The sequence below is a fragment of the Plutella xylostella genome, chromosome 7, assembly GCF_932276165.1.
Source record: "Plutella xylostella chromosome 7, ilPluXylo3.1, whole genome shotgun sequence".
In the NCBI taxonomy this organism is placed as follows: Eukaryota; Metazoa; Arthropoda; class Insecta; order Lepidoptera; family Plutellidae; genus Plutella; species Plutella xylostella.
This window is the reverse complement of record NC_063987.1, coordinates 6831434-6845499: the sequence shown is the minus strand read 5'-3', so window position 1 is coordinate 6845499 and position 14066 is coordinate 6831434. Positions and strand designations below refer to the sequence as shown.

Below are 14066 nucleotides of genomic sequence, written 5' to 3'. Positions count from 1 at the left end.
AACTGGGCCTTAAAACCAGATAAAGAGTTCCTTTTAGTTTTTAAGTTTCTGAATGTAATAGGTACCTATATGTTAATTTTACAGAAGTTGTAACCTAGAGTTAAGTAAAATAGTTTTTTATTATCGTTATATGTGTTATGTTCCGATGAAGGCGACATGGTCTTCCTTTGTTAGTACCAAGCTTTCTATAAAAATAAAAGATTAAAAAAAAATAAAAAAATAGTATTATTCTGTGGAATAAACATGGATTTTTGTATTGGCTGAAAGGACTCGAATCCATGCCGGCTATAAAAAAATATGCAGTCCTGTTCAGTATGAAGATTTACTAGCGCCATCTTTTGTCGGGTTTTGTCTATGGACGTTGTCTATGGTTGAAAACCTCCCATTGGAGCTCTAGGACTCACGAAAACTATATTGCTTACATATGTTGACCTTGTTAGTCACGTGGCTTCTTGCTATTTGAGAAGAAATTTATTTTCACGAATCTCCAAAAGTCATAAAATATGATATTGAGTTGTACGGAATGTACGCAAAAGTTGTATAGTAAGCCAAAATTGCGACACCCTGTAGATGTATATTTATGTGCACTTCTCTGAACACTCGTGTCTGGTGCATAAACAGTTTTGTTACCGACTGTCGTATGTAACTCGACAGCAGCTTCAGTGAGGCATTCTCAACCTTATACAGTATGACATAAGGTATTCAGAGCAGGAAGCTTGAAGTGGAAGGGAAGGAAAACATTTCCCGATGAAAGACAGTTATGTATAAAGGTATTAATATGATATTCAGGTTTTTTCAGGCAAGGCCTTTTTTACCTTTTCTTCCACTTTGAACAACAAATCATAAATCTCAGTTAGACATATTCGACAATAAACTTTCTTGTGTGCATGTAGATCGGTAAGTACTTATAGGTATTTAGCTTTTATTATATATTATGTAATATGTAAGTATAATACCTATAGGTAAAAATAAAATTTATACTTACTTACATAAGTAGCTAAGGTAAAGAGTAAAGCGCCACCAATTGAAAAAAAAAACTTTTGTTGTAAAGCGTTTTTTTCCTTAAAACTGCAACGACTCACGCCCTTTTCATGCTAATTTTTTTTTTAATCTACTTTCCCAGTACCTCGAATCTAGCTCCTCTGTGTAGTTTCTGCCAGAAACAATAGTTTTTAGCGTTTTCGGCAAAAAATATCAAAGTTGCAAATACGATATTTTTACAGCATTCAGTTTTCCGTCGAGTCCACTTGTACAAGTGAACTGGAAGAGGCGATGATTGTCGCTGGCGCTTCGACGAGCAATTATCGTACTCCGTACTCGTGAAACACTATATTGAATAAAGGCTAGGCTTCTCGTCTTTAAAAATTAATAACTTAACTTATTATAAAAAAGATTTTCCATATTATAGATTCAAAAATATTAATCTTACTAATAAATATGCTTACCTACTTCTAAAACCTAGAAACTGTTCGTTTCAGGCGTTTAACTTAGACATTCTAGGCAAACGTTCTTGGTCCAAGTAGGTGATCGCTTCGTATATTTACTTGTTGGAAAAAATCTTTTGAAAAGACGAGCAATGAAAAAGTTTCAGTGACATATGGAAGGCCAATGGCAGGTGGAACTTTTTCATTGCTTTTGATGGTAATTTATTGAGAGCGAGAATGCAAGCTCGACGCAATACCTTGAATTTCAAGAGTAGGCAGACTGGACATGACGGCGAATAATGAACTCGCCCACCACTCGCTACACTACTAAATTGATACCAACTTTAGTAGCATTAATATGAACTTTACAGGAAAACTGATTGTATTGATGAAAGTTGGCTTTATTTTTACTTTTAAAACGTCTTCATAGAAGGAGGAGGTTTTCAATTCCAAAAATACATACAGACGTATGTATTTTTTATGTATGTTCATTGTTCACCGATATCTTCGCCAGTTGTGGACCGATTATGATCATTCTTTTTTTCTTTTAGAAATGAAGGCTGTACTCACGCCACATCACAAAACAACGAACACAAACTTGTAACACCCCTCTATTCGGTTCAAAGTGAGCTCCCGAGCGAAGACACAATAACAGTTTACATGCTTATTTGTGCGGCTTCTGTGGTACCCATTCAATTTCACAGTCGGCTGCCGAGCCCGAGGAATACACGGATTATTCAAATCAAATTCGGGGTAAAATGATACAGGGGAAGTGAATGAGTCATTTCGTTGGCTTTTTTATATCTGTTTAATATTGGCAAAGGAAATTACGGATATATTAATACATATATTATACTTTAGACCAGCTTACGTCAAAATAAAAGAGACAAAAGTATCAAATTTATAGTATGAGTACTCCATAATTTTCCGTCAAAACTAAAGAAAACAAGCAATGCAGTTATGCAGAATTATTGAAATTATAGTGATATTATATGATATTCTACATAGAATGAGTTTTTCCAAAACTTTTATGCATTTTCTGAAGTTTCGCTGCCAGTTGTTTCAAAGACCGCTTTCCGGGGTTAAAGCCTCCATTGAGGTAGCCGTCGTCAGCACCTGAAACCAAATAACATTAATTATTCATTAAATTATTCAAATAAAAAAACGCGAAAGTATCCTTTTCAAGAGTCAGTTTGTATCCAAAGGTAGGTATTACGCTAAGCGCTAAGCCATTGAGTATGAATGGTCTGGAGACGAAATAGGCAGACGTTCCCCTCTGGCGGGGTGGTAGGCCAGAAATGCCCACCGATTTATAAAAACTAGTTGCAGTCTCAATTTTCACTAGACTCAATCTAGTTGGCAAAGCGTTCGTTTCATAGAAAATGAGTTGTTTACATACTAAAATGACAGCTTCAATTCATAGAATATCCGGATTCCGGATTTGATCACAGATTTGGTCATGGTTTATTGTTATTAGCTGTTTCCTAGCAACCAATGTCAAAAAAATGCAATAGTGATGTACCGGTATGTAGATATGTATTAATCGACAAAAAAGGTCATAGTTGGGAAGCGTCCGTAGTCGAATTGGCTTCAGTAATCGTAACTGATCACTGAGGTTAAGCAACAACTGACACGGTCAGCCATTGGTAGGTACAGCATCAGTTACCGATTTCAAATGGTTCTTTTCTGGACGCTTCCGTGCTTCGGACGGGACGTTAAGCCGTGGGTCCCGGTTGCTGTTTCGGCAGAAGTCGTTAAGCCTAGTCAGAGGCCGCCCGAAGGGGCGGCTTGAAAGCATCTGACCGTCGGGTTGCCCACTTACTCGACAACTTCATTGCATTGTACTCATTCAAAAACGGCGATACGGCTCGCGACCTATCACGTGAGTATAAATGTACAGCGAAAAGCGGGTGACTTCGTTTATTAATCATTCCTAATTAAATACAACTATACCTAATTAATTTGAAATTAGTATTTCTAACCCATATTCTCGAATTCATCGATAACACTTATCGATAATGGACAACATTTCAAAAAACTAAAGCTGCTGTAAATCGAAAACCATTTCGAGATTTAGCTCTAAAGGCCACAAAAATAATGTTTTTGTATTTTTTGGATGTATCATTTTCGAGAAAATCATAAAATAGTAAAAAAGTGCTGATGACGTCATGCATCAGGTGCGATGCATTTTGATGATCAAAGCCTACAGATTTAAAAACAAAATAACTGTCACTTTCATTTATGATTGACGTTGACGTTTTATCGTGACGTTGTTGTTTATTTGGGTAATTTTCATAAATTCTGTTCTGACACTTTCTGACTATTTTTTTTATTTATCATATAAAATGGTTAGTACTTATTAAGAGATGACCGCTATATAATATGTCCCAGAGCATGCCACTGCCTACACAGCTGAAAAAATGCTTCTGAAAAATGCTTCTGCTTATTTTTTTACATGATAAGTACTTTAGTATCATCAGAAATATCAATGTCATTTGAAAATGACCCATTTGTTGGTTGGCATGTAAACAAAGTATAAATGTCACTTGTCAGTGTCATTTATATTTTTTTCGAGACTATGGCAATAGACAAAAATAAAAATTGAGCCTAATATGTGACATCACTTCCGGTTTTAAAATAATTAACTTTAAAGTTAAAAATAACATGCAAAAATTAATGTATATACAAAATAAAAAATACGGGTCCTCTAATTTTTTATAAACTTTCCGAATAGCTAATAAAAATATAGGGTAAAGAAAATGAAATGTTGTCCATTGTTACATCCATTGGCAAGAAAAATGAAGACACTGTGTTCATTATTAAATGTCACTTCACGTAACCCTTATTGCTGGGAATTAAAACTCATAATGATATGTCCCATGAGACATAATCATGGTAAACGGTAAAATTTCCCCCCGCAAAAATTGGCAGACTTTTTTGTATCAAGAAAGATCGCTATGACGCTTCCCGAGGGTACACCAGAGTCCGCGTTGTTCTATGCGCTAAGCAGTCAGCGAATGACAACTTATCTGACAGGCTATCATTTCACCACTGTGACAAAGCGTTGTATGTCAGGGACGGATTTTATCACGATTTTATATCTTTACAGTATTTGAATTATTGGGTATCGACCATCAGATATATCTACATAGATACCTACATATTTAACACACAAGACAAATATCTGTCTATCAAAATGCATCGGCACAGGTCGGGAATCGAACCTGGGACCTTCGGCACATCAGTCAGGGCCAAAGCTGAAGCTAAAAGAGTTTCTTAACCTACTTAACCTAACCTACATAATGTAGTTCTTATCTAGTTGCTCTATTAGGTACGTAGGTGTAACTAGCGATAGCTTTATCTCAGACTCTATTCATAAATATTCTAACCCTCAACCACGATATATCCCGTTAAAAATAACGACTACCGTATCTCACTACAAAGAGGTTTACCTAAAGAATTATGTGGAGAGAAGAGACGAAATCGATAGTGGTATAGTAGTAATCTATAGCTTCAATACAATGGTCTATCTATACAAACCCGCAGGCGCCTTGTCACAATACAATATGCCTGTCCTTGTTCCAATAAACGTTGCGTATCATGACTAGCTAATAGTACCAAGCTACACTTACGAATCTTGTTATTTTCGTGTGATAATACCATACATTAGCGAGTAATGAAAAATACAAAGCAAGTTACCTACTGCCAGTTTCAATAACTCTCCATACCGATGCGCGGTGACTGTAGTTAGGTACTTTCACACGATTTTGACAGGTTGTAACTTTCATCACGACCCATTACGTCCCCACTGCTGGGGCATGGGTCTCCTTCCAATGAAGGAAGGGTTTTAGGCCTAGTCCACTACGCTGCAGGGAGAGCTTGACTTCTTCTCCTTGACTTTTTATGTTGAACGTTAAACGGATGTTGGAAACTGGCAGCTGGTGGAACTTTTGATTACTAGCGAGTGTATAACTTATAGTAATTAAAATACAATAACACATTATAATGTTTAGCATACCGGAGCCGGCGAGTTGTGAGTTGATGCAGCCCTCGTCCCACATGTTGACGCAGCGCTTGCCGGGGTTGAACCCGCCGTTCAGGTACGAGTCGTCGCTGCCTGCAATTATACACTGTTACTTACTGATGCCGTAACGCGGATTCATGCGAAACACAATACAATTTTAAGACTTAAATATCATGGAATAGTGCTTATACCACCCTTCATCATTTATTTATTTATTTATATAAGGCACATCATAATCAGCTTATAGCAGTCTACTACTAGACGTAGGCCTCTCCTAAAGGTCGCCACTAGATTCGATCTATAGCTTTTCGCAAGTCGTCGCCCCATCTAGCCAAAGGGCGTCTTACATTACGATTGCTTAATCCAGGTCTCCATTCCAGAACACGTTTATCAAAGCAAATTACACGTTCGACAAAGATTCTGAATGTTATTAATAATACACTCATTATTATTTTATGTAGGTAGAGCGTACCGGAGCCGGCGAGTTGCGAGTTGATACAGCCCTCGTCCCACATGTTGACGCAGCGCTTGCCGGGATTGAACCCGCCGTTCAGGTACGAGTCGTCACTGCCTGCAATTATACACTGTTACTTACTGATGAAAGAGCGCTCCGTTGCGTTAGCGCCCGCTTCTCACACCAGAGATGCGGGTTCAAATTCCGGCGATGACATGTAGGTACAGTAAGGGGCACAGAAACCTGACCCCCTCAGAAGCATTATTACTATGAGAGGGGGATCAGGTTTCTCTGCACCAAACCGTACCAATGAGTTCTTTGGAATTTATATAAGTACAGTGTGTACCATCGCTCTTACGGTAAAAGAAACCTGCACATCTCGATTGTACTATCACATAACCTGCACATCTAGATGGTATGTACATTGTACTCTTCTTGTGAATACAAATGTACAAATGTATGTATGATATAATGTAGGTTTCACGTACCGGAGCCGGCGAGCTGTGAGTTGATGCAGCCCTCGTCCCACATGTTGACGCAGCGCTTGCCGGGGTTGAACCCGCCGTTCAGGTACGAGTCGTCACTGCCTGTGGAAATTATTATAATTAAATCATATAAATGCCATAATTTGAGACTGATGTCTGTGAGAGAGTCTGTCTTTACTATATTACAATTTTTAGTATCTTTCTAGGTATATTATATAGACTGACTGGTGCCTTTATCTGTTTTTTATTAATTAATATTTCAACCAGAGGGTAATTAGTCACCAAATTTTTTACTTGTCTTTTCGGTATGTAATTCTATAATCGCTTCAACGGAATTAGTATGCGTTTTAATAGTTTCCAAAGTTCCCGAAAGGAGCGCTGATCAAGATGTCATACAAATTGCGGTGAACCGCCTATCGAATGAACTATCGATAAAGTGTCAAAAAAACGTGATTAGCCCACAGCCATCCGGCCCAAAAATACCTATAACAAATGGAAAGTTTATTCCCGGCAATGTCAACAACCTTCACAACTTCAGACAGATACATGTTACGATATCTATTACCAAGTTAGGGCACAAAATAATATCCAACCATTCAACAAAGTTTGACACTGTGCGACCAGAATTAGACTAAGTATTTTGGCAATTTTTTTTGTTTGAAAAGTGCTTAGCACATTGACTAATAGGTATATTATATACTAGCGTAAGGACCGGGCCTACCGCTCAAGAAACGAAACGCAACTGCGATGGCCCTGAAATACCATAATTATTTCTGTGTGGGGCCAGCGCGCAAGTGCCATTTTTTTAAGGACAATGTTCTGATGGGTGCATCCTTAGTTTCGAAATCATTGGTATATTTATTAGTGTACTATTATGTGTTGTAGACGTGAATAAAATTAAATGTTCTATCTATCTATATCTATTATATTTATGTAGGTCTATTATAAAATATATAAGTATCATTATTTTAGGTATTTAAGTATAATTAAGGACATGTAAGTTTATAGATTAACCCCCTTATTCATAGAAAAGTTACAATACGTTTTAACTAATAAACTGTTTTGTCCCTCTCCGACAAAGAGCAATTTGTTCTTTGACAGAGAGGGACAAAACAGTTTATTAGTTAAAACGTTTTGTAACTTCTCTATGAATAAGGGGGTTAGTTTGTAGGAACTTATATAATAACAAAATCATTATTTTAATTATTTCTTTAGAATTATTTATAGTACCCTTGGCCCCTCTTTGATCAAAATATCCTTCCACCCTAAGGTTGTCTTGAAAAAATCGCTTTAAGCGATAAGACCGCCATTTTTGTACATAAATGTGTTAGTATTTAAGTTATGTAAGTTTATTTTATGTGTGTTCAAATAAAGAATATTCTATCTATCTATGTATCAAAAAATGTTTTTCGCACATTCCTTCCGAAATGTTGTGAACCGATGCAAACAAATTCGATTTGAACTACGCCTACATATGCGCATACCTAGTTATGTAAACGTCTAGATGGACCAATTTAAATTGGATCACGATGCTTGATTGACTGTCAGTCGCCGTAACGAGCGTTCGCCTATTCCTATTTGTAGAGGGCAAAGCTATTTCCAATCTGGAGGAGAGGGCGCCACTGAGCTAATCCCACGCCAAGGGTAAAGAAAATTAATGTTGCATGCAGAAAGGAGCTGTGTTTAGTAAATCAAACTGTATTATGCTTATAGTGATATAATTACAGATATTTGAGAAAGAGAATCATATTTTTTCATTATTTTTTTGTCTTATGTGTGTGTGTGTACAACTGTGCAGTGCACTGAATAAAGGTTTTTCTTGCTTACTTTCTAAATTCATTTGAAAAAACCCTATGAAATAAGGAATTTTTGCAAGCTGTATTTGATTCCTCTTTGATAGATTCGCATGCCTCAACGTAGAAAAAGTCCAAGTAAACCGAACACTTCATATCCGTCATTGACTCATCAAATCCTGGACAGCCGGCTTTTGCTCCCGGATTTTTAACCATATTTTACCACTATAAATTCGTTAGGAAGTAGTTTTTAGAGGAGATATTTTTCGTCTTGTGGTTATTATTGGAATAATTACTACACTTTTATATTACGGATCATGTAATTTTTTCTTAATATAAAAGAATATTACTTTATTGGTCACCACATAGTAAAACATACAAAAAATACTTATAAACTAGGAACAATGAACAATAGGCGGCTTTATCGCTATGTAGTTAGGGTTAAACTAAAATCACGGAACAGTTTATTGAACACTAACTGAAAAAGCTCCGGATATAAAACTTTGCTTTACACAATCTTACTTTGAGTGGAACATACATAACTATTTTATGTTTATTGGAGAGGCTCGGAACAGCACTACATGGATCGTTTGTAAATGTTATTTATCCGTATTGTTCTGATCTACACTGGAAGCGAGGAATGAAAGAGTTCCGACTGGAATTGCCGTGCATTATTCTTACCTGATCCGGCGAGTTGTGAGTTGATGCAGCCCTCGTCCCACATGTTGACGCAGCGCTTGCCGGGGTTGAACCCGCCGTTCAGGTACGAGTCATCATTGCCTGAAAGAAAATGGTTCTTATACATATCTTATACATACATATAAATAAAACACATGACATTAGCTGAAAATCAGCACTGGAAGTTATATACTGTACAATAACCTAACCAACGTTAAAAAACCCGGCATCTAACACTAAAAGTCGCATAAATTTTTAACGGCTAAGCCGATTTTGATAAAATATGGCTAAGAAGTAAGAACACTCGGGGTAACATCTCCTATGACTCAAAAAACAAATCGAGAATCTGTTTAGCCGTTTAGGAGTTACGCTACGACAGACAGATACACAGACACACATGTTAAACTTTAAAAACACTTCTTTTTGTCATTGTTAATTAAAACAGATTGAGGATGTTTTAGCTAATGCACCGGCACCAAAGAAAACAAATAAAGGAATGAATACAGCGTGCTTCATTTGTTAGTCCTGTGTAAAACTATTTGAACTCCAGTTCTCCGAATCTCACTATCGAGCATAAATTAGAGTCCCCTATGAAAAGGAAACAAAAGGCACAATGCATACATAATGCAGGCAGCACTGTGTAGTAGATGCAACAGTAACAAGTGAGTAAACTCGGTTTAGAGCAGCCATTATGTTGTGTCTAAATACTTGTTTGTAGCGACGCGCTGCAACCAGCACATTACTGAGACGTAAACAAACAAACGCCAGACGAGACATACGCTCAAGACTTTTGTGAGCTACACATAAACATAATTAATTTCGACTTACATTTGTTGTTTCTTGGCATAATTCGTTTCATATTTGATGAAAAATTGTAGTTAAAAAAATATTTGTTTAATTTAATATTTGAAAGAGGTTCCCTAAGCAAACAACGGCATCTAGTGGTGCAAACATGAAACAGCTGACTGCAACGAGCTAAAGGAACGCGGGTAAATATAAACACGCGACAAACAACGCTCCTGTGTGCGAAATTCGTGACAGTTGGTCGACAAATCCACAATTGAATAACTGAATAAAGTAAGCTCATTCACTGATGATGACGTTGCAAAATTATTTGATAAAATATCATAAAAATATACAGGCTCAAAATAGCTGTTTCATCTTAGATTAACACTAACCCTCTTATTCATAAAATATTATGTATAGGACGTTTTAGCTATTGAACTGTTTTGTCCGTCTCTTTCAAAGAATTATTAGCTAAAACGTCCTATAACTTTTCTATGAATGGAGCACTCACCCCTTGATAACACTCCATTTTGTTCGTAAATACAGTCCAACTATAAAGTCCTGACAATAAAGAGTGCGATATTTGTAAGACTTTTTATCATTATCAGTTATTTACTTACATTTAGATACATTTTAAAAATAAAATACCGTTTGGTTATGGCTTTTATGGATTTGTCACACTTCCGTTTTCAGGACTTTATGTTTTACTGTAGTGTAGTAGTCTTATTTAGTTTTTTACAAGCCAACACAGTTGGATAAGATTACAAGCGGAATTGCAAATGAGAGTGCCGTGATTTGTACCAAGTCAAACAGCCAGCCGTGTGCAGTTACCAACTACCCCTGCGGTTGCCAACCAGGCTGACTTATTCTGGTAGGCATAGTGTTTCTAGATAGAAAGTGAATAACCTAACCTAACCAACGTTAAAACCATACACCCGAGTCCGCGTTGCTCTACGATAAAAATCCCGCTAAGTTGGTTTTGATAAAATATGGCTGAACTGTAAGAACACTAAGGTCGAACAATATTAGCTATGCCTATGACCCAAAAGAAAACCAATTTAAATCAGTTCAGCTACTAGCTAGCGTTTGGGAGCTACGAAGAAAACACTATGACAAAGGGATTTGATTTCGAAAAATTGTCCTCGTTCAAGTTTTGAAAATGAAAAGGCATGTAGGTAAGTGTGTACAAACTTACTTTTATAAACACATTACGTTGAAGAAAACTAGATATTTATCTGTTCACTAGAATGTGTTCCGTCTCTTCGAAATAATTTAAATGAATTTGAATACTCGATCAGTGTTTATGTTTGCGCTGCACCAACTAGGCTTGTTTTAAGCCTTTAATTAAATTTCAGTTTCGATAGTACACCTGCACACATGGCTGTATTTTACTGTTTTATTTATAAACACTTTATTGTTTACTAAAAACACAGTTACAAATATTGACTTAAAATTAATGTAGGTATACAAAGGCGGGCCAAGAAGCAATTTCTTCCAACCAACCTTAACTGCTATGCTAAATAAATCTACAAAACTGGTATTTTTAATTAAATTAGGGTTATTCGTAATTTTAGGGGGATTATTGTAATAGACAGGTAGTTTGTTAGTTTAGTTGTAGTTTGTTACGTACGAGTCTTACGACTGTAAGCGTCTACCTTTCGGCATCGTATGCAACGGACGCATAACATTCAGTATTCTAAAGTGCGTCCACTCCGTTCGGTGCGATACGTACGATACAATACAATACAATATAGCTTTATTGGTCACCACAAAAACATAAAGACAATACTTATAAACTAGAGACAATGAACAATAGGCGGTCTTACCGCTAAGAGCTATACCGATACGTGGACGCTTATTTTTACGAGCAAAGTTGCCTGACAAGTCAACGGACCCCTAATTATGTTATCAATTCAGGTGTCACAAACCTATGACAATGACAGCTGGATATGGTTTGACCTTTCTCGCGATATGTAGAAGGGTTTCTTTCATAGGGGATGTAAAATATGTTATAATAAGAAGGGATTATACAGGTTGTTGCAAAAGCAGGATATGTAGAGAGCCGATAGGATCACCTCTGTGTAAAAAATTTGATCTCCATAGTAAAAAGTCACGAAATTCCAAAAGTTGTTGGAAAAGGGGTGTCTTACGGCTTACTACAGGTACTATCGCTACCGCTGATACAACATCCTGCATATTTATGTGTAATAATATGAATAATCCATCATGTTACCTGCCCCTGTCAGCTGTCCGTTGATGCAGCCCTCGTCCCACATGTTGACACATCGCTGCCTGATACCTGATCGGAAAATAACAATAAATCTACACAATCATAAAATATATATATATATATATATGAAAACCCAATATTGATAGTCCCATGCTATGCTCTCACTTGTACTAACTGATTTTTTGATCTTGTACTAAGTTATGCATTTTCATTGGCCGCCATTTTCATATTATATCTTTATTCACGCGCGTTATGAGGTGCAATGGTTATTCCGTGGCATCTTGTAAGAGCTTATCTAAGGTACCTAATTCGGTAAAATGCACACGTGTGCATTTTACCGAATTTTGTGATCAAAGGGAACCTATGCCATGTGTAAGTATATACAGGGTGTTGCAACAGCCTGTAGATACCAAGAAACCGTTACTATTATCGTTGAGTCACTATAACCAAAACAATAGAGATGAATAGGGTACGACAATAATTTAATTAAACCTTGTACCGTAAACTAATACTATTATGCGTTAATTACAACCGGCATAGCAGGCTCCACCGGGACAATAATGATTCAATTATTAATTAAGATATCACTGGATGACATGAGGTTATATTATATCTAAGTGATTCTGTGAAAAGTCATCGTAGGCATAATAATATGCTCATGAACGACATAACAATATCTGGTAAATAGTAAACTGCAGGGGGTCACTCTCTAAGGGCGACTTGCACAAACATATTAAATATAGATTTAGTGTTAAATCTCGATTTAAGCCATAAATTTATATGAAAAAATGAAAATGAAAATGAAAAATTATTTTTATAAAAATATAAAGTTTAACTTACATAACAACATACTGTGATCCTCACACTAGGTATCACCTGTATCGTGAGAGATCAGGTTCGAATATAGATTGACGTTTCTTAAATCGAGAAATGACACTAAGAGTGGGGTGGGTTGCACCATTTAACTTTAACTATTACAAATGTCAAATCCCTTGACGAGAGAGATCAATATTCAAGAGATTTGATGTTTGTAATAGTTAAAGTTAAATGGTGCAACCCACCCTAAATATATTTGTGCAAGTGGACCTAAGTTGACAAACGAACGAAAAAGAAGCGCTACAGTTTTGTTTTTCCAATGCTTAGGAGCGCTGCCAACTGAGTTAGTACTTAGTACGGTAAGTGTTCATAACTTGCTATAGTTTTGCGCTTACTCTACGCACCTAGTAACTGGGCGAAAGGTTAGTCTACTAGAAACGCTATAATACTTGTCTTCAAAATTGCGAATCACTTAGAATACGAATAAATGAGTAACTTGGAATTACTCATAATGTATACATGTGTTACAAAAGTAGTATACTTAAGTACCTTACTAAGCCGAAAGGGGTGACTCGGGGTGACATTCTGAAAAACTTTCGTTCTAAGACTTATGAAAATTCGTAAAAAAAAAACTAGTTCCCATAATAAAAAAACTCCAGAGTCATACCCTTTCGGCTTATAAAACCACTTTGCAACCACCTGAATAATCTTACCTCGCTGCGGCCGCGGCAGACCCCACACCAGCGATACAGATGCTAATACAATCAAAACAGCCCTCATTTCGACGAAATCGCCTAACAACCCGTTAAATTATACGTTTCAAAGTATCCTAATGTACGGCTGACCCGTTACCCCGCTTTTATACGAATATCGAATTAATATTAAACCACTTGAGCGTATATTAAAATTGGAATAAATTATACGGCGGCGCCCTATCTCTGAGTGCTCTTTGGGCTCCAGGTTTATTAACTTTGGGTTAATTAATAAAATGATTGGATAGTTTTTCTCATTACTTTACGTGGTTTGGAGCAGGTAAGCTTAAACAAAACTGCTGTGTTAGTGCTACTTTTTAGACAAATTACATAATCTATTAGTCAAACTGAACAATATTTATTCGAAAAAAAGTTTTCGACCACCTAATATAGAAAGTCAAGGCAACGTATACATATAAGTAACTAATTGTACAGTTCTGTATAAGAAATCTCTATAAAAAGTTATTAATAAAGGAGGGTATGTTTCTTTGGAAAAGTTGTGAGCAGACCAGTAGAAAATGTTTTTTTTTTTCTAAATAACACTTGTACCGATACAAGTGTTTACTTGATTAGATTCATTCATAAGAGGGCAAGAAAAACTTGACTAACTTAAGAGGTTTAATT

At 36.4% G+C, this 14066-nt stretch overlaps 1 protein-coding gene across 5 annotated transcripts; it reads right to left on the bottom strand.

The window, feature by feature from the left end:
• Positions 1 to 2213: 2213 nt before the first annotated feature.
• On the bottom strand, positions 2214 to 13597 carry LOC105393945 (stress protein DDR48). Of its 5 annotated transcripts, none has more exons than XM_048622207.1 (7): positions 13404 to 13563; positions 11873 to 11943; positions 8862 to 8955; positions 6391 to 6489; positions 5921 to 6019; positions 5443 to 5541; positions 2214 to 2540 (listed from the first exon to the last, which is right to left on the bottom strand). In XM_048622207.1, the coding sequence occupies exons 1-7, from the start codon at positions 13468 to 13470 to the stop codon at positions 2425 to 2427; spliced, it is 645 nt and encodes a 214-aa protein (XP_048478164.1). In that variant the 5' UTR covers positions 13471 to 13563; the 3' UTR covers positions 2214 to 2424. The 5 variants fall into 5 exon arrangements, with proteins under 5 accessions (XP_048478164.1, XP_037962944.1, XP_048478167.1 ...); XM_038107016.2 differs by having other exon boundaries at positions 8862 to 8960; positions 11878 to 11943; positions 13404 to 13558; XM_048622210.1 differs by lacking the exon at positions 8862 to 8955 and having other exon boundaries at positions 11878 to 11943; positions 13404 to 13597.
• Positions 13598 to 14066: the final 469 nt, after the last annotated feature.

Excerpts from the sequence above, each read along its gene's own strand:
- LOC105393945 (XM_048622207.1), bottom strand. The coding sequence starts at position 13,470 with ATGAGGGCTGTTTTGATTGTATTAGCATCTGTATCGCTGGTGTGGGGT. Across the intron at positions 11,944-13,403 it reads TCTGCCGCGGCCGCAGCGAG|GTATCAGGCAGCGATGTGTC; the intron begins GTAAGATTATTC and ends TTTTCCGATCAG. Across the intron at positions 8,956-11,872 it reads AGCTGACAGGGGCAGGTAAC|GATGACTCGTACCTGAACGG; the intron begins ATGATGGATTAT and ends CTTTCAGGCAAT.